General features: G+C 50.2%; 1 protein-coding gene across 1 annotated transcript in view; it reads right to left on the bottom strand.

The window, feature by feature from the left end:
* DNAH9 (dynein axonemal heavy chain 9) overlaps positions 1 to 19,840 on the bottom strand; it is a 148,111-nt gene that overhangs the window by 46,815 nt on the left and 81,456 nt on the right. Inside the window, exons 50-57 of the mRNA XM_018924172.3 lie at positions 18,831 to 19,019; positions 17,766 to 18,001; positions 14,818 to 14,940; positions 12,901 to 13,105; positions 11,122 to 11,286; positions 8,442 to 8,582; positions 5,678 to 5,848; positions 4,619 to 4,741 (exon numbers count right to left, since the gene is read on the bottom strand). Of these exons, the coding sequence (XP_018779717.3) occupies positions 4,619 to 4,741; positions 5,678 to 5,848; positions 8,442 to 8,582; positions 11,122 to 11,286; positions 12,901 to 13,105; positions 14,818 to 14,940; positions 17,766 to 18,001; positions 18,831 to 19,019 (1,353 nt within the window). The remainder of the gene's footprint in view (positions 1 to 4,618; positions 4,742 to 5,677; positions 5,849 to 8,441; positions 8,583 to 11,121; positions 11,287 to 12,900; positions 13,106 to 14,817; positions 14,941 to 17,765; positions 18,002 to 18,830; positions 19,020 to 19,840) is intronic.

Here is a 19,840-nt window from a genome sequence, read left to right as displayed (position 1 = left end):
TATTAAACAATGCCCTTTCAGTGGCGTTTTCATATCTACATAATGAAAATTCTTCCTCTTCAGAAAGAGATGAGGGAGATGATTGGGATGAGAAGTAATCCAGGCTGGCCAGGTGTACTCCTGCTGTGCATTAACTCACTGCACTTATCCCGTGGGACACATCTGCATTCAGCACTGAAGAGGCACTGCAGGAAATATCACAAAGGAAATCAGGCTGGGGAAATGCACATTTCCAGCTCCCAGGAGCCAGCCCAGGCTCCTGGGAACAGCCAGACATGGGGACAGCCACGTGCACCACGGGGAGCCACAGGGCACCCTGGAGGAGCTGGAGCTGGGACAGGTCCCAGGGAACAACCCTCACCTCCTGGCTTGGGCCAAAACCAAAAGGTTTTGGTTTTGAAGAGCACGAGGGCACAGCCAGTGGCTCCATCAGCGGTGGGGAAGCTGGAGAGGAGCCCAGCTAGCCCAGGGGATGCTTGGGTGGTCTGTGCCAGGCACACACCCAGGCTCTGCTGCACCCCTGGAACAGCAGCCTGGTGTGGGCAGAAGGTGGGACCATGCCCTGTGTGAGGCTGTGCCTGAGCCACTGATGGGCTCAGGGTCTAAAATCGGGCCTAAACCCACACCCACACCTCCAGAGTCAGGCTGGGTCAGACATGGGCTGAAGGAGCTTCTGCCTGTGGGTCTCAGGGCCCAGAGGGGAAGGTGCTGCTCCCTCCCTGCTGATCTGCTCCTCAGTCAGTGCCAGGCACAGCTCAGGCTGAGGCACACAATTTGCCAGCTCTGTCCTGCTGGCTCACCTTTGGCTCGGGTGAACTCTCCTGCTCTCAGGAAATGGCTGGGCATGAGCAGGGCAGCACCCTGCAGGTGGCTCTGGTTTGGGAGCTCAGGGGAGTTTCACTGTGTGCACTCAGGTGCTGCCAGGGCAGCACACCTGCTGGCTCATCTTACTGCTGAATCTGGGTACAGTCCGAAAGACCAAGCAAAGACCTCAAAAAAAGACCCTAAAATAAAATATTCAAATTCAACATCATGCTCAGAGAAGAGCCAAGAGCTGTCTGACCAAGAACAGCTCAGCAGGGCAGCCTGCCTTCACACAGGGTTCAAAGGACCACAGAGCTTCAACTCAGAGATGAATTCAGAGAGTACTCACCCTCCAGAGGACAATCTCTGCATGGATTCTGTGTTCATTCAAACACACAATAAGAATCCCCAAGTGGCATTTGCACCTGGCTGTGGCCACAGCAGCACTGTGCTCTAAGGTGTGTCCACACATTTACTGGTGAGGAAACCACCAGCCAAGCCAGGAGACATGGCCAGCTGTGCATGGACACAGAGAAGCTTTTCACAAGCACCAACAGAAATAAAAACTTTCAAGGCAGACTCTGGGAACACAGAGGGGGAGAATAGCATAACAGGCTGCAATAAAGGAAATTGAAAAGAGACAGAAAACCTCATTATAGGAACAAAAGAACACTTTTGCCTTCTCCAGGGATCACTGCTAAGCCCCTGCAAATGAGAGGCCTTAGGACTGAAATGACCAACTGCACTGAGCACCAAAGGCAGGGCTCAGCAAAGGAACTGCTTTAATTAGATGACAGAACTCTGTGCCCTTCCTGCTCTCAGCTCACACTCAGCAACCCAGAGGCAGGGCTGGCACCGAGGCAATGGCTGTGCTCTTTGCTAACACCTCCCCTGCTCCAGAGCCAGGCAGAGCTCCTCCACAGGTGCCATTCCCTCCCACACATCTCACTGATGAGCAGCACCAAGCCAAGCTCAGAGCAGCTCTTCTCAGCCTTTAGCTTGAATTCAATTCCTGTTTCAGCTTTAAAGAAGCACCAAAGAGCCTGAAATGTGCCTATTTTCCCAGGTCTCCCAGCAGATATAATTAAAGCTATCACCTTTCCCTACAAACCACCTCCTTCTGGCCAGGTTTTCTTCATCCAGGGGTGAATACCAAACTTCCCTGGCACACTGGTTACAGCAAAAGGCTCTGTGAAACTTTGTGCTGAACTTGGAAAACTAAATCATAAATGAGGGTTTCCTAAATGAGAGGCTCCAGCACCACGAGCTGCAAACAGCCAAGCAACTGCAAAGGATTGTTGCCCTCTATATATTATTAATCAAGCCCCAACAATAAATAATAAGTCAAGTCACACAAGGCCAGCTGCATGCCCAGAGCCCTCAACATTTAATGAGGTTTCCTTGGAAGTTAATGTGCCCAGTGTGGGAGGCTCAGAATGGGCCACAAATATCAATATTGATTTCTTCTGGCACTATCTTGGCCAGAACCCCCTGGCAAAAGGAGTCCTTTGGGCTGGAGCATTTGCAAAGTTTCTGTGAAAAATTGGCAGAATGCTAAATTTCACTTCGAATTTGAAATATAAATCTGAAGTGTGCTTTGTTCAAGCTTTGTTGAAGAAACAATTTATTATAGCATTTAATCTTCTTGATATAAGAAAAGGAGATTTTAGCCTGCTAATAAACTGTGTAGAATCCCTGACTAATTAACCTAATTATAGCAGTCTGTGACAAAATATGATTTTACTAAGCCCATGCCTCAAGTAACTAGAATTGCCAAAACCTCAGAGGTTAATAAACCAACAGACATTAACACAAACACTAATAAAAGTTGACACCATATTATTTATAGCAAAATCAATAGCACAGTCATCACAAAAGACAATCTGAAGGGTATTTGGGATCTGATAATGCAGAATTCACTATCCAAAAGTCTTGGAATTCATAAAATTAGTGCAGATTAGTGGGCAGTGACTCTTGTACAGTTCCTGGGGCCATCAGATGAAGGCTGAGGACACCTGAGGTGTGGAGGACACCTGGAAACCTTCCCGTGCACAGCAGTGTGGTGTTTGTGAGGGTCCCCAGGATGAGGTGAGAGATGAGAATCTGACTCCAAGTCTCAGAAGGCTGATTTATTATTATATTATATTATGCCACACTAAAACTATACTGAAGAAAGAGAAAGGATACATCAGAAAGCTTCACAAGAATGAATAATAAAAACCTGTGACTCCTCAGAGCCTTGGCACAGCTGGACTGAGATGGGTCATTAATTAAAATCAATTCACATGGAACCAAACATACACCAGTTGGTAAACAATGTCCAAGCCACATTCCAGAGCATCAATCAGATAATTATTGTTTTCATTCCTCTCTGAGGCTTCTCAGCTTCCCAGGAGAAAATCCTGGGCAAAGAGGATTTTCCAGAAAATATCCTGGTGACAGAGCAGCATTTGTGGGCCCCACAGATTCCACCTCAACCACAAGCCTTCCTCAGTGGGGAAGAGGAAGCTGAGTGGGAAGAGCTCATCTTGAAGGGAACCCCAGAGGGAGCAGGAAAAGCCATTTCAGTCAAGTGGAGGGGACTGGCAGCACAGCAGGGGTGACCTCACAAAGAAAACTCACTGCAAACCCAGCAGGTGTTTGGTTGGGGAACAACCCCTGCAGGCATCCTGGTGCATGACAGGAGTCACAGAGACCCACAGAATCATAAAGGTTGGAAAAGACCTCCAAGATCCCCCCATCCAACCATGAACCCAGCATGAACCTGTGTTCTCAAGCCCCACAGAGAAAGCATGCTGTAAATAAAACTCATTCTTACATCACCACAGGTGCCAGAGACTGACCAGCACCACAGTCAGACAGCAGACACAAGCCCAGCTCCAGCAAGGTGGGAATGGACAGGCCCAAGGTGGAGAATATTTGGGTCCTTTTCAGAAAACAACCCCCACCCTGATAAATCAGGTCCAAACACAGCACAATTCACATCTGTTTACAAAGAGGAGCAAGTGCGGGACAATTCTCATCTTTCTGGGCTGCTTTTCCTCCCTTCTCACTCCAAACACATGCCAGGTGCCAGACCTGCCCATTTCCCTGACAGAATTTCCCTGCAGGTCTGGCAGCTGCCACAGCTCCAAGCTTAGCCCATCCCTGCAGAAATTCCCCATTATTCCCAAACACAGAGGCATCTCCATGTCCTTTACAAAGGACAGCCACAAACCCCTGAGGGTGCTCAGCCTGGTCTAACAGGGAGAAGCCTGAATCCCAGAGGGAAGAACCATCATGCTGGGGACACACATGAGGGCACAGGAAGAGATCTCAGAATCAGTGTTGGACCTTTTTGTGCTGCCCCTTGAAGGCAGACCTGTGTTCACCCAATGCCACAAGGACCCTTGTCACCGTGACATTTTCTGGAAAATCCCTTCACCAGGATTTCTTCTCATGGCAGGATGAGAAGCCTCAGCTTCTCCACATTTTGCTGTTCTGGAATGTGGCCTGGAGGTTGTTTATCCAAACATGTGAATTGTGTTTAATTAATGGCCAATCCCCACCAGCTGTGTCAGACCCTGAGGAGTCAGTCATGACCTTTCATCATCATTCTTGTTCAGCCTTCTGATGTATCCTTCATCTTTCCTTTAGTACAGTTTTAAAATATCATTTCTTTTAATATAATATCATAAAAAGATAAATCAGCCTTCTGAGAACATGGAGTCAGATTCTCATCTCTCACCTCATCCTGGGGACCTCACAACACCACAGACCCTCTGGAGGGTTATTAGAGGAGATAAAGGGAGCTGATTTCCCGTGGATCAGGTACCTTGATTCCTCCCCAGGCATGGTCAGACAGGAACTCCACAGGGCTGGTGACTCCAGGCTGTGCTGGGTATCTGAGCAGGAAATCCAGTTCTGCTGGGTCGATTTCTTTATTCATCAGAAGTATCTGTAATTCCAAACAAACAAGATATCCTAGAGCAGCCAGGATCCAGAGCAGCAGAGTAATTATTCAATTAATGTGCTTGAAAAACGTGTGGCTGAAATGCAGAGTGCCCTGTGCTGGAGAGACGTGATGGACACACCATGTAGGTGCTCTGGGTGTCCCAAAAGACGACCAGGAATGAGTGTGGAGATTGGCAAGAGGAAAAAAGTTGGGAAAACCATGTGGTAAAGGCTGAATTCCAGGTGGGTGGAGAGCACCCTGAGGAGACAGCCCTGGCAGCAGAGCTGGATTGGACCAAAAAAATAAAAATGATGCAAACACTGTGGCCATGGGACAGCAGCTCTGCAGCAGGCACTTCTTTAGGTTCAGTGCAGGAGCCCTTCCAGGCCAGTTTGCTTTGCCATTTTTCTGCAGGTCCTGCAAGCAGGAATTTCTCAAATAACCTTTGTCAGTGTAAAATCCAATACAGCACTCGTGCCTGTTATTGGCAGGAATAAATCCTGTGAGGAGCAGCTGAGGGGGCTGGGAAGGGGCTCAGCCTGGAGCAGAGGAGGCTCAGGGGGGCCTTGTGGTTCTGCACAGCTCCTGCCAGGAGGGGACAGCCGGGGGGGTCGGGCTGTGCTCCAGGGAACAGGGACAGGAGGAGAGGGAACGGCCTCTGGCTGGGCCAGGGCAGGCTCAGGGTGGGCACAGCAGGAATTTCCCCATGGAAAGGGAGCTCAGGAGCTGGAACTGCCCAGGGAGGGTTGGAGTGCCCAGGGAATTCCTGGAGGTGGCACTGAGTGCTCTGGGCTGGGGACAAGGTGGGGGGGGATCAGGCTGGACTCAGTGGTCTGGGAGGGCTTTCCCAGCCTGAATGATTCCGTGATTCCCAGAGAGGCAGAGAAGACAATCAAGCCCCCTGCTCTGGCACACGAGGTGCCCTGGAGGTGCTGGTACCTGGAAGGTGAGCTGGGCACTGAAGGTCAGTTTGTCCCTCTCGAAGAGCCCCCGGGCCGTGTACTGGAACACGGAGAAGGTGATGCTGTCCGTGAGGCTCAGCACCCGCCCTGCCAGACTCTCTGCAGGAGCTGCCCTCTCCATGGCCTTCTGGAACACCACCTGGAACGCCTGGGAGGGGAGACACAGCGGGAAGGGGCAGTGGGAGATGCCCTTTGCACACCCCTGGGTGCCCCTGAGGTGTCACAGTGACGCCAGCTCAGTCCTGCCTTGCAGGGAACAGAGACCAAGCAGCCCCTGGCTCTGCCTGTGGGACAGCTGGCAGTGGTGACATCTCCTGGGACCCCGACAGGGCACAGGGAACTGCCACACAGGGGTACAGGAGATGTTTCTGTGCTCAGTGTGCTCCTGTTGGGATGGCACAGCCGCTTCCTCTGCAAATGTGGAGCCAGCAGAGAGTGGAGCTCCCAGAGGAAACAGGGAAAAACTCCAACACAAGCACATCCAGTGCCACCCCTGCCATGGCAGGGACACCTTCCTCTGTCCCAGGCTGCTCCAAGCCCTGTCCAGCCTGGCCTCAAACACTTCCAGGGATCCAGGGGCAGCCACAGCTGCTCTGGGAATTCCATCCCAGCCCCTGCCCACCCTCCCAGGGAACAATTCCCAATTCCCAGTATCCCCTCCAGACCAGCCCTGCCCTCTGGCAGTGGGAGCCATGCCCTGTCCCTCCATCCTTGTCCCCAGTCCCTCTCCAGCTCTCCTGGAGCCCCTTTGGGCGCTGGAAGGGGCTCTGAGGTCTCAGTGGAGTTTTCTCCAGCTCTCCCAGCTGGGTCCATAGAGGGGCTCTTGGATCATGTCCATTGCCTCTTCTGGAATTGCTCAATCATGTCCACAACCTTCCTGTGTGAGGACCCCACACCTGCACACTGCTCTGGTGGGGTCTTAGCAGGGTGGAGCAGAGGAGGAAAGCACATCTCTCACTGCACAAATATTTCAACTCAGGGAAGAGAAATTCCTCCAAATAAATAAATAATAAAAATTAAAATATTTTTTTTTAAAGTTCCATGAGTGTTTTACTGTCCTGATCCAGCAAAGGACTGGCTGAGGAGGGCAGGGAGCAGTGAGCTGAAGCAGTCATTGAAATCCCTTCAAGGCTGGGTGCCTGCATTGAGAACAACCCTCTTATATGAGAGGTTAAGGATTATTGCAACAACATTTCTGATCTAAATGAGAAAAGACAAACAACTTTCAGAGCCATCCAAATTAAAAACACGAGCAAATTATCAAATGCAGCTGGAAAAAGAAAATTAACAAGAGCAAAGCAAAGGCTCCATGTGCTGGGCCCAGCTAAAGGAAATAACCAGGCCAATACACACTGATGGCACCAACTGGACAAGGCATGACCCTGCTGGCAGCCTTACTTTTAGGGTTTTCAAAGGAAAAATGATGCCTCAACAAATTAAAGTAACACTGATCTTGAATGCATTATTAAATAATTTCAGAATGCATTTTCCTGCTTAACGTTTCTTTAAATTGTGTTAAAACATGCTGCAGAGCAGCCCATAAATCTTTGTGTTCTAATTCATAATGGGCTCCCAGCTGTGTGGCAAGTATTCTAAAATCATCCCTGTGCATCTTTACACAATGTTTTATGATCTGTCATCAAAATTTGTTAGATAAAAACATTTCCCCTAATAAGTTTCCATGTATGTATACACACTGCTAATGTCCACTGGAAAGCATAAAACAAACTAACTGCAGGAGACACAGATTAAAGGTGAAACCTCAGAACCCCTGGATCTATTATGGATGTGAGAGGGATGAATCTTTCCAAAGGCACAAAAGATATTCTGTACATTTTTTCTGATAAAATTACTTCAACAGACGAGTTGTAGCTATCAAAAGGAAAAGCTTCTTTGAGGATGAGGCTCAAACATTTTGTAGTGTCTCCTCAATTCCCTTTTCCAGGTCACTTGTCAAGGTAAGAAATCACTTGCAAGAAGCTGTAGACCAGGATGCTCATTTAACCCCCCATCCCCCAAAATACCTTTCTTATATGACAAAAAGTTTTCCCCTTCATGGATTATTAAAGCTGCAACTTCTTCTAGGCAGAGTTTGGAGCAACCTGGGATGGTGGAAGGGGGGGAACAGGAAGGGGTGGAACAGGATGGGCTTTAAAGCCCTTCCAACCCCAACCTTGTGTGATTTGTGACATTGTGACTGCAAAATTCTCATTTTATGGACCCCAGAGGGCAGGTACCTTCAGGAAGAACTGAATTCTGACTTTATGGAACCCAGAGGGCAGGTACCTTCAGGGAGAACTGAATTCTGACTTTATGGAACGCAGAGGGAGAGGGCGGTACCTTGAGGAAGAACTGAATTCTGATTTTATGGAACCCAGAGGGCAGGTACCTTCTGGAAGAACTGAATTCTGATTTTATGCACCCCAGAGGGCAGGTACCTTCAGGGAGAACTGAATTCTGACTTTATGGAACCCAGGGGGCAGGTACCTTCAGGGAGAACTGAATTCTGATTTTATGGACCCCAGGGGCAGGCACCTTCAGGGAGAACTGAATTCTGACTTTATGGACCCCACAGGCAGAGGGCAGTACCTTGAGGGAGAATTGAATTCTGATTTTATGGACCCCAGAGGGCAGGCACCTTCAGGGAGAACTGAATTCTGATTTTATGGAACCCAGAGGGCAGGTACCTTCAGGAAGAAGTGAATTCTGCATTTCTGGACCCCAGAGGGAGAGGGCAGTACCTTGAGGGAGAACTGGTACATGGGGTGCACGGCGTGCAGCTCGTTCATGGTGAAGTAGAGCATGGCGGCGCGGCAGGCCGCCGGCCTGTACTGCTCCCTGGCCTCGTTAATCCTGCCTTCTGTCACCTTAAACTCCTGCACCTGCAGGGAAACAGCACAATTCCTGTCACAACACCCCTGGGCACTGCCCACAGCCCTGCCACACTTGTGGCAGCAGCTTTCTGGCCAAAGACAGCGACACAACTTTCCCAGGCATCGTGCTGGGAAAAGACTGTGAAAGGATGAGAGAAAAGAATGAGAAACAATTCTTAACTTACTGCACCTGATATTGTGAACACGTGGAATGTGTTATGAAAATTTGTTTACCAAAGGTTGGTTTCTTAATTAACCAACAGTAATGGTGTTTTAACTAAAGGACCTATCAATCCTGCCTGTAGTGAACTAAGTATAAAGAGGAGTAATGGGTTTCTTAATGAAGATTATTAATCAACTTTCTGTAATACATGGAGTCTAAACTAATTATTACCCATCTGGGGGCCCATTGCAATGATAAAGTCTGGCCATGAAGCCAAGAGGGCAAGCCACAAGTGACCACCATGGGACCAGCCCTGCCAGGCTGGAGCTGCCCTCCCCAGCATCTTCCCCCTCTGGAACCTTCCATTTAACTGCATTCCCTCCCAGATGCCCAGTCCCCAGTTTTCCTGAGCCCCCTCCAGACTCTCCCTAGGTTCCCTGCTCTTTGCTGAGTGGAATTCAATTTCTCATCAATGAGTTTCTGGTGCTAATTGCCCCCCTGCTGTGCAGGCCATTAACAGCCCCAGTGCTGCTCTCAGGCAGCTTCCCCAGGGCTGAGAGCTGCAAATTTAGAGCAGCTCTTTGCTGCCTTTCCTCAGCAGCACCAAACCCCTGGGCAGGGCTCTGCAGCTGCTCGGAGGGACATGTGAAAACCTTCTTGGCAGAACCATCACCTCTCTCCTGTTTGTTCTTTCATTCCACCTCAGCAGCAAGGGCCATCCCTGAGCCTCCTGGGGTTTATGTCAGTCCCTGGCTGAGGACAGACAGGTCTAACACCAGGGTCAGGAGCTGCTGGCCCAGCCAGTCCTGCAAACCATGCAATGGGATCACAGAATCCCAGAATGGTTGGGGTTGGAAGGGACCTTAAAGCTCTTCTCATGCCACTCAGGGATACCTTCCACTGTCCCAGGCTGCCCCCAGCCCTGTCCAACCTGGCCCTGGACACTTCCAGGGATGGGGAAGCCACAGCTTCTCTGGGCACCCTGTGTCAGAGCCTGCCCACCCTCACAGCCAAGGATTTATTCCTAACATCTGATCTAAATCTGCCTATTTTCAGCTTGAAGCCCTTCCCTTTGTCCCACCACTGCAAGAAGTCCCTCTCCAGCCCTTCCTAGGCTTCCTGTGGCAGAACAAGGCAGCAGGCACCCCAGGGAAGCACAGGATGAGCCTTAATCTGCTGTGGGGTCTGTGGGATGAACAGTGCTGGGCTCAGGAACAGTTCTGCCAAACTCAGAGCCACAGCTGGGCCAGACAGATGCTCTTCATCTGCAGAGCAAGGAGGACTTCCAAAGCAAGGAGAATGTTGGCTGCACTCCTTTCTTTGGGCAGGCAGACCAAAAGGAGAGTGAGGCTTGACTTGAACCTCTAACAGGGCTCTTCCACAGCATTCCAGATGGGCACAGACTGATAAAACCCAGGTGCACTCTAAAATTCATACCTTGTTGGCACTGCTGGCAGTGAGCAGCTGCACGGCACAGCTGGTTTGGAGGGTGAAGCACTTCCAAAACACCTACTGCAAGGGGGAGATGCCAAGCTTTCCGCATCAAAAAATCCCTTCAACACCTCTTCTGGGAGCTCAAGAAACCCCTCCCCAGGGTGCTGAATGCACTTGATGCACCATGAAGGGAAAATCATTCTGATTTTTAATGTGGAGGGAGGATCACTCAGTGTCTTGGTCACTGGCTGGGAAGGAGAGAGGCAGCTCCAGCCTGGGCCAGGCAGAACATGGGCCAGTGGCTGGGGAGGGCAAATGCAGGCTCTGGAGATGGGGCACTGCAGAGGGAAGCAGCTGGACGTCCCCAGCAGAGCCCTGGGACAGTCCTGGCACAGGAACCACACTCCCCAAGTTCCCCCAGTGGCAAGGTAGAACCTCTGGGCATTTACTTAAGCTCATGCAGCCAGCAAGGGCAGCTGGAAGTGCTCACAGAACTCACACAAATGCTGATTTATACTCTGAGGAGTGGAAGGGTATGAAATACCTGAGTTCTTTCAGATTTACTCGAGATCACCAACTCCCCAGACTCCAGTCCCTGGTCAGTACTAAAACCCAGCCTAAGAGGCAGTGTGATGTACCCCGGATTATGCTGGAACAGCTAAAGCTGCCTTGATACAGTGTGTAAATTTTATTGTCTTCGCATCAGGCACCAATGTTTTCTCTTGGTCTTAAATAGGTCATTTAACACAAAAAAAAAAAAAAAAAAAAAAAGCTCCAAAGAACTAAATGGCCTGGAGCTCTCCAGAAAGGAGAGCATTTACAATTTATACCAATTTCTACTCCCTGCTCAGCAGACGGAGCAGAGATGGGCAGAGCAGATGTTACATCCCACCCAGAAATCCTTAAAGGACCACAGACATGCTTTTCTCCAGGCTATCACTGTCTTTGTACCTTCTCCACAATCTCTGCAGCTGTCCTCTTAGTGCTCTCCAGGTTCTCCACCAAGGCTGTGTCTCCCAGGAAATTCCCAGATGCTGATGACAGCCGAGAGAGCAAATTGTCCTCCAACGTTTTCAAGGTGATCTTGAATCCATTCTGTTGCTTTGTGAGATCTGACTGCAAATAATAAATCCAGGAAGTTTTAGCCATAAAGGATGAGGTTAAGTAAGGATGAGTCAGCTTCACATGGGAACAGGCTTCCCTCTGACAACTGCCATAGCCCAGCAGTGCTGATTCCTGCTCTCCTGGGAATGGACAGAGTTCTGGGGTCTGGGATCACTCCTTATCCAACAAGCTGGCAGCTCAGAGAGACCTGGAAGAGCACAGAAAGCACCAGGAGAACTGATTCCTGTGGCTAAAAATGTAGGAAAACACTGGAAATGAATCAGGAATAAAGACCTTTATCCCCATCTTAAACACATATCCTGTATTTTTGTAGCTCATTTCTCAGGGTCAAGCCAGCCTGGAGAGTCCCAGCTGCTCCTCACCCCTCCTGCTGAGCCTCTGCTCTCAGCACTGCTGCCCACCCCAGTCCCAGCAGCCACGGGGAACACGGGGTTAAAGCCTGCTGGGTACCAGTGGGAAACCTCAGGCACAGGGAAATCTCAGCTCCCAACTGAGGGCAGAGCCACGGCCTCTCCTGCCCTGCTCCCATTTCTATCCTGCCCTGGGTGTCCCACAGCCACCAGTGGCTTACTGGGATAAAACTGGGAAGAGAGAAGCACTTCCAACCAGGGCCAGGCAGAAAATGAGTGAGCACATGCAGTAAATTTATTCCCACTCTCAGAAAGTATTTAGGATTCTTCATATTTGTTACACTGTTAAAGATGTCGTCAGAAGGGAGGATTTTCTTTATAAAATTGCCTTGAAATTAAAGCCATACTTATTAAGAGAGAGAGAAAATATTTTGGCCTGTTATGAAGTGGGAGGAAGAACCAGAAGAGAAAAATATCATTTCCAGCCTCACAATATTTACAGAGAGAATCCTTTACCACAAATGCTGAAAATTAAGCAAGATTAATCCTGCTTCCAAAATTAAATCTGTGAAGTCCAGGAAGAAACTGAGGTAATGAGACACTCAGCTTTCAGTCGCAAGAGGAGGAGGAAAATAAAGAGAGTTTTTCAGAGAAAAACTTGAGAATGAAGTAAAAGGGTTCTCAAAATACCAAGGAAAGAGAAGGCTGAAGGGAAAAAAAATCCCTCAATGTCAGTCATACAAGGGAAATCTGATTTTGTGAGGAGCTCAGCAATGTCTGCAAGCTGGCATGTGAAATTCCATTTGTTAGAAACAAAATAAAAATTTAAAAATACCAATAATAAAAATAAAAATAAAAATAAAAAATGAATTATGATAATATGACTGTAACACTTGATCCCAGTGTAAATTTCCAGGTGCTGACCTTCAGCTCCTCCAGTCTCTCAATGCAGACCAACAACAACAACAGTACTAATAACAGTATCAATAACAATATCAATAATTACAATAATTATATTAAATTATAAGTGTAATAATGCTGCTGCTGCTGATTTCTACCGGCTCCCAGAAATAATTCCCAGGTGCTGACTTTCTTCTCCCCAAGATAAGGCTTCTCAGTGTAGACCAACAACAATATTATTAACAGTACCAATAACAATATCAATAATTACAATAATTATAATTAAATTCTAAGTGTAACAAGGCTGCTGCTGATGGTTTGTGCTTGCTCCCAGAGACAATTCCCAGGTGCTGACCTTCAGCTCCTCCAGGTCGGGTCTCTCCAGGCGCACCACGGCTGCCAGCAGCTGCTCCTCGAGGCCGTCGCGGGTGACAGAGAAGTTGATGAGGGTGCACTGGGCCTGCAGCTCGGGCTGGAAGTGGGGGTTTGCCAGCTTGGTGTGCAGGATCAGACGGAAGGCAGGGTGCAAGGCACACTCCTTGTCCCCAATCTTGATGTACCTGGGGTTTCAGCAGAAGGAGCATCAGCCAGGAGCTGTCACCACAGCACACAAGGTGGTCTCAGTCAGCAGCACCAGGTACTTGGCACTCCTCACAGAAATCATGATTTAATTCATACTGGGCACGCTTAAATCAATTTGATTTAAGGTGAAAACCCCAGAGAGTCTCTCCTGAATTTTGGATCCATTTAAAGGAGGCTCAGATTTTCCAGCAGTGGCACAACAAGTCCAACCATGAGCTCTCCTGGCTTTGGGCTGAGGCTGAACTCTGCCTAAAACTGGAGCTGCAGGGAGGGAAATATCCTCAGCCTCGAGCTTTTCACTGGTCACAGCTAAAATTACCCAGGGGGTTGGCTCTGAGCAGGCCAGCTCTGCAGCTGCACAGAGCTTGACATGTGAAGCCACACGTGGAGGGTGGTGGCTGCCATTCCAAGGAGGTGACGTCCACCAGGAAAACCCAGCATCCTCCTGCTCTGCACTGCTGACATGCAGTCTATAGCTCACAGAGACCCCAGGAAATTCCAGCATTCTCTGAACCCAAGTTTAACTCAGCCCAGAAATTCAACCATGCCCTGGGTTCTATCCAAAGGGGTGTGGGCAGCAGGGCCAGGAGGGGATTCTGCCTCTGGGAGACCCCACCTGGAACAGTGCCCAGCTCTGGTGTCCCCAACATCAGGAGGACAAGGAGCTGTGGGAACAATTCCAGAGGAGACCTGGAAGTTGGTAAAGGGACTGGGGCACCTCCCCTGTGGAGCCAGGCTGGGAGAGCTGGGATTGTCCAGCCTGGAGAGGAGAAGCTCCTGTGGAGAGCTCAGAGCCCCTGCCAGGCAGCATCTGCCTGGAGGCTGGGCTTAGGGCCTGGAAATACAAAACCCAGGGATTTTCTTTGTGGTTTATGACTTATTTTCCCTTTGTTAACAAACACGTGGTTTCACGGGGAGATTTGAGAGCAGAGATGCACAAAAGGGGATGCCTGAGTGTTCCACTGGAGGGGGGCTCAGATTTGCCACCCTCCCTGCTGCAACCCCCCTCTCAGCATCCTCCAAACATTTCAATCCTGCCCCTCCATCCTCCATCCTGCAGCCAAACCCACACTCAGCCACCCTTCCCAGGACGTTTTCCCCAGCAAACATTGCAGACAGCTTGCCTTGCCCACCAGTTTACAACAGCCTGGGAAGTTTTAGGCAAGCAGGGAAATAATCCTCAAAGAACTTCAGAGAAAAGAGCTCCCTGGCTGCCTCCCTTGCTGATCTCCTCTCAGCTGGAGGTGACCAGCAGCTGCCATGAGAACTTGACCTCATTAAGAAACACTTGATGCTGAAATCTGTAGCTGCATTTCTAAACACTGTGCAGTGTTTGCTAAAATTCAAGGCTGCTTTTACTTTACAACAGAGCAGCAGCTATTTTGGTAATAATTTGGTGTCAGAACAGCCAATTACAGACCCCAAGGTCAGTGTACAATGAGAGAATTACAGGTCTCTCTTTTACACGAGGTTTGAATGATGCTGTGAAATGAAATGAGAAATCCTGGTTGATTTCCAAGCCATCCAATGGCTGAATTACCTGTGATTGCCTGATTAAAAACACCCTCGCTGCTGAAGGCAGGATGTTAAAGCTGCTGGATGTGAACACCCACAGTGTGAGGACAGGAACAGAGAGCACAGCAGCCCCCAGCCCCCATCCACACATCCCCAAGCCCCCCCCAAAGCTCACCTGCCTTTCTTGATTGTTTCTCGCCCCAGTAGAGGCCCCAGCACAGGATCCACAGATTCCTCCAGGTTCTCAATCAAAACCAGGTCTCCAGCAGCCAGGGCTTGTTCCAGTGTGTCCAGATACCTGTGGGAAAGAGCACTGGTGCTTCCTGAGCAGGATGTGACACTGTCAGTGAGGAGGGGACAGAGGGGACCCTCACTGTGCTGGAAGCTACAGGTGGGTGCCAGCATTTGGAAAGAGGAAGAGGGCTCAGAGGGCCAGTACCTGGTGCAGAAAGTGGCACTGACAGAGAGAGTCCTGGCAGTCCAAGGGATAGAATGAGGCCCCAGACACCCCAAGGACAAGAGTGAACACCAAGTCTGTCCCAGGGCAGCCATGAGAAAAGCTAGCACAGCCTGGAGTTATTTTCAGCACATACTTTGTTTTCTCCAGAGCCAAATGACACAGTTCACCTTAAAGCAAAGGTGAAGAGCAGCTTTCAGCACTGTTTTGCCCAGAGTTGAGGGTCATGCTTCCAACAAATTCATTCCTAACAAGGAAATGAAACCCTGTGCCCCGGGCACGTGGTGACCACTCCATACTCTCTCATTCTCCGAGAGGTAGGGAGCCCTAAGGATCCTCCTGGATGGGGCTGGTTCCAAGGAACAAACTGTGGGGGAAGGCAGTGCTGTGCTCCCCTTGTCACACCCTTTGCAGCTGCAGTGTGCCTGGAGCTCTGGGCTTTGTGGTTTTGAGAACCCTAACCCTAGGTGTAACCCTAACCCTGGTTATAACCCTAACCCCAGCTGAGGGCATAGAAGGTGCAGGGGGTGAGGTTCGTGCCCAGCAGATTGGTGGAGAAGTAGCCAATTTGTGGCAATTCTCTGGTTTTTTTTGCATGTCTTTTGCAGCTGCAGTGTGCCTGGGGCTTTGGGCTTTGTGGTTTTCAGAATCCTAACCCTAAAAATAAAAGCTAAACCAGGACATAACAGCTACATTGAGCCTTTGGAGGATGTCACAGGTCTGCACAGGCCTGTTGTCCAGAGCAGATGTGGCTGCCCCTGGATCCCTGGCGGTGTCCAAGGCCAGGTTGGACAGTACTTGGAGCACCCCTGGGTTGTTGGACGTGTCCCTGCCCAGGGCAGGAGGGAAACTGGATGGTCTCTAAGGTCCCTTCCAACCCAAGCCAGTCTGGAATTGTCTGATACTCAGCCTCAGCTCACTCCATCACCAGCTTCAGTGGAGTTTCTATGGTAACAGAGCCAAGCACTAAACAGACCCTTGATTTAATAAGAGATCTGTCATGTTGGTCATGAACAAGCAGATAACGTGAGCAGATTCAGTGGCAGGTTTCCCTCAATGTCACTGGCTCAGTGCAGCTGAGTGCCCAGTGCTCACCAAACACCCTGGGCAGGCACATCTCAGGCTCACCTCATGACACTCCTCCTACCAATTAACCTATTAGGCCTATTACCACACACATTTACCCCAACCACCCAAGTGCCCACAAACCCAGCCTTAGCCTTTCCCCCATGACTTGCCACACTCCTCCCAGGCCTGCAAAACCAACCTTCTGCCTCCCTAGGCCAGCTCTAAGGCTGCCAGAAGGCTCCCCAACGTGGAGACAGATAGGTCTGGAGAGGTATCCCTTGAATGGGCAATGATAAGATCTCCTCAAATCCTCCTGGGCTGAGAAATCCTCCTTGGTCACAGTGAGTTCCCAGCACGCTTTGGAACCCCATGGAGATTTGTTGGGACCAATTGTTTTTTCCCCTTTGTACCACCCACGCTTTTCTCCATAAAAACCCCAGTTTCTGCCCTGTTCAGAAGGGAGCTGCCATCCCTGGTGTCCTTTTCAGGGTGCTGGAACAAAGGCTAACTCTGTGGAAAAACCACATGGTGCTCCTGTCTCCCTGTCCCTGTGTTGGCCAGGGCACACCTCGCAAGGCAGAGCTGAAATCACTAAGAGCTGAAATCACTGCTCCGAGCTGAAATCACTGCTCAGAGCGGAGCTGTCTGCCCCTTGCTGAGGTTACCTGGTGGCTGAAGGACTGCCTGAGACCCCTAGAAGGTTGTCTCCAGCAGGACCTCTCTCTGGGAAGGTTACTGCATCCAGGTTGAGTCATCAGACCCCCAACTGGCCACCCAACAGCCCAACACCACTGCTCCCAGCCCTCATCCTGACCAAAACGACAAGCCTGCTCATTTGCCCTCTAGCCCTGGTGTAGCAGGCTCTGGGCCTGCTAGGGCCCCGTGGAGGGAAGAGGCTTAAAATGCCCAGTCACAGGGAAATAGCAAAAGAAGCCCAGTCACAGTAAAATAGCAAAAGAAGCCTCTCTCTTCAGCTGTTCGGACCCCAGCTTATCTCTCTGTAACCCCACAGTCACTTCTCCTTACCCCTGCTTTTGGACAATTTCTGATCCCCCCTGACCCTATATAAGGGGCTGCTTTAGCCCATTCTGGCAGAAGAGCTGGAACTCTTCACAGACCCCCCAATAAAACCATCGCTGTGGAACTCCAGGGCTGCCTTCTCCTCTCTCACGTCTGCCTGCAACGGTGCCTTAGCAAGCAAAAGAGCTGGAAATCATAAAAGAGCTGATAAATCACTGAAGAGCTGCTATCCCTTAAGCTTGCTAAGGTTGCCTGAGGAACAAAATGCAAACAATGATTCTCTGCTGCTGTGCGATGCAACAGGTGGATCTGGGATTGGTCTCAGCTGGTTGTTTCTAATTAATGGTCAATCCCAGTCCATGTGTCCTGACAGTCTCAGTCAGAGACAAACCTTTGTTATTCATTCCTTTTCTGATGAAATCCTCTCTTCTATTCTTTTAATATAGTTTTAATATAATATATATCATAAAATAATAAACCAAGCCTTGAACATAGAGTCAACTTTCTCGTCTCTTCCCTCCTCCTGGGACCCCTGTGAGCAATGCCAGACCCCTCCTCCCAGAGAAGGACCACGTTACCCTTTCTGCCCGGCTCGGATCACGCGGAGCCGGTCCCCGTGGGTGTTCTTGATCCACTTGCTGCCCTGCAGCTGGGGGTCCACCAGGAGGGGCCAGCGCTGGCAGCTGCTGAGGATGGCGGCGTTCTCGCTGGACGTGCGGTCGGCCGGCAGGCCCTGGTTCCGCCAGGCCGCCACGGCCGCCTCGTCCGCCAGCAGGGCCAGCGGCTCCAGCCGCGGCGTCACCGGCACTGCCACCTGCCAGACAAACACAAACACAAAGGCGTCCTGCAGATCCCAGCGTGGCTCTGTCCCTCTGGGAGCCTCTCAGGAACCCCTGGCCAGGCCCGAGTCAGCAGACAGCAGGGAAGCGACCCCGACATGGCCGACTGTGGGGAGACACCTTCTCATGCCCTGAGGGTGCTGAGGGCAGCTGGGCCAGTCACCTTTGCAGGAGAGGAGACACCAGAGACATCGGTGGAAGATATGTGGGGAGACACCTTCTCGTGCTAAGTTCCTCACTGTGTTAAGAAACGCAGAATGAATTTTTCCTTTCTCAGCCTAAGGAATTGTCTGCTTTGGTCAGCCCTTTGATTTGGACATCTCTGGGACCTTATTTAAAAGCTTCTTGGCACCATTTGTGTGAGGAACCTGTTAAAATTAGTGAAATATTAAACAAGCTTCAAGCACAATGATCTCCATCTGGTCCTAACAGCAAGACATGGGTAAAACCAGCTGAGAGGCATGGCCAGCACGACCAGAGCTCGTGTCCAGAACGAGAAAACACCTGGAGTTTTTCCAAACCTCCTAGAGAGCTGGCAGCGAGCTCTGCCTGCTCCAATTCCTTCTCCATATTCCCCCCTCCTTCATGGCCATGGACAAAACTGCAGAGCTGGGCTCTGTGTTTGGGATTTTCCTGTGTACGTGGAGCAAGGACAACACATTTTCCCCAGGCCACGTCCTGATCCTCCCTCCAGCTTGATGAGGACACAGTGATGTCCCTCACCTGAGAAATCCCCTGTGGCCAGGGGATTTGTGGCCCCATTAATCCCAGAGACAATGGCTCCTCAGACCAATCAGGACTTACTTTGAGCTGGTGCAAATAGGGCCTCCAGATGCCATCCAGGAGCTCCTGGCGGTATTTCCTGGTGAAGTAGCCCAGGTAGGAGACAAAGGCTGTGACCAGCAGGACATCTCCACACAAGGTGCTCTGCTGCTGTTTGAAGTCCTTCACGGCCTCAGTCCATCTCACGTTTTCAGAGGCCAGTCCCCCAACCTGCAAATTCCCAAGTGAAACTGATCATTCTTACAATGGAATGTGAACCTGACCAAGTCCCGTTCCCAGCAGAATTCCAGCTGCCTCCTGAGGGTCAGAGCCACCTTCACATTCCCAACACAAACTCACTGCCTTTTCTATGGCGTTGTTTGTCCTACAGACACTCCAGATCAAACAGCTCTCCTTCCACCCTGGTGTACCTCTGATAAACAGCCAGGATCTCCTGTTAAACAGCCAGGATCTCCTGTTAAACAGCCAGGATCTCCTGATAAACAGCCAGGATCTCCTGTTAAACAGCCAGGATCTCCTGATAAACAGCCAGGATCTCCTGATAAACAGCCAGGATCTCTGTTAAACAGCCAGGATCTCCTGATAAACAGCCAGGATCTCTGTTAAACAGCCAGGATCTCTGTTAAACAGCCAGGATCTCCTGATAAACAGCCAGGATCTCCTGATAAACAGCCAGGATCTCCTGTTAAACAGCCAGGATCTCCTGATAAACAGCCAGGATCTCCTAACCAAGATGTTACTGGGTTCCCCTCTGAAATCCCCACCCCAGGCCCAGCTCTGCAGGGCATACCCAACTCCTGCAGCTGACAGCAGCCCTTGTCCTGGGAATGCTGCACTCACAAGCACAGCTCTGGACACAGCTTCCAGCTTCCCACAGCTGCAGACTTCAGGACCTTCTGACCCAGAGCTCACATCCCTGTGCCCAACAGCCACTGATGGGTTTTGACTTCATGACCGAGCGTAAGCTGCTGTGGATATCAGCCCAACTCTTGGCACCTACAGCAGCCTGTGGGCAGGAGATCCACAGTTCA

Source organism: Serinus canaria, chromosome 18, assembly GCF_022539315.1.
Source record: "Serinus canaria isolate serCan28SL12 chromosome 18, serCan2020, whole genome shotgun sequence".
Lineage (NCBI taxonomy): Eukaryota > Metazoa > Chordata > Aves > Passeriformes > Fringillidae > Serinus > Serinus canaria.
The sequence above is the reverse complement of the archived record's forward strand: the minus strand, read 5'-3'. Positions and strand labels throughout refer to the sequence as shown.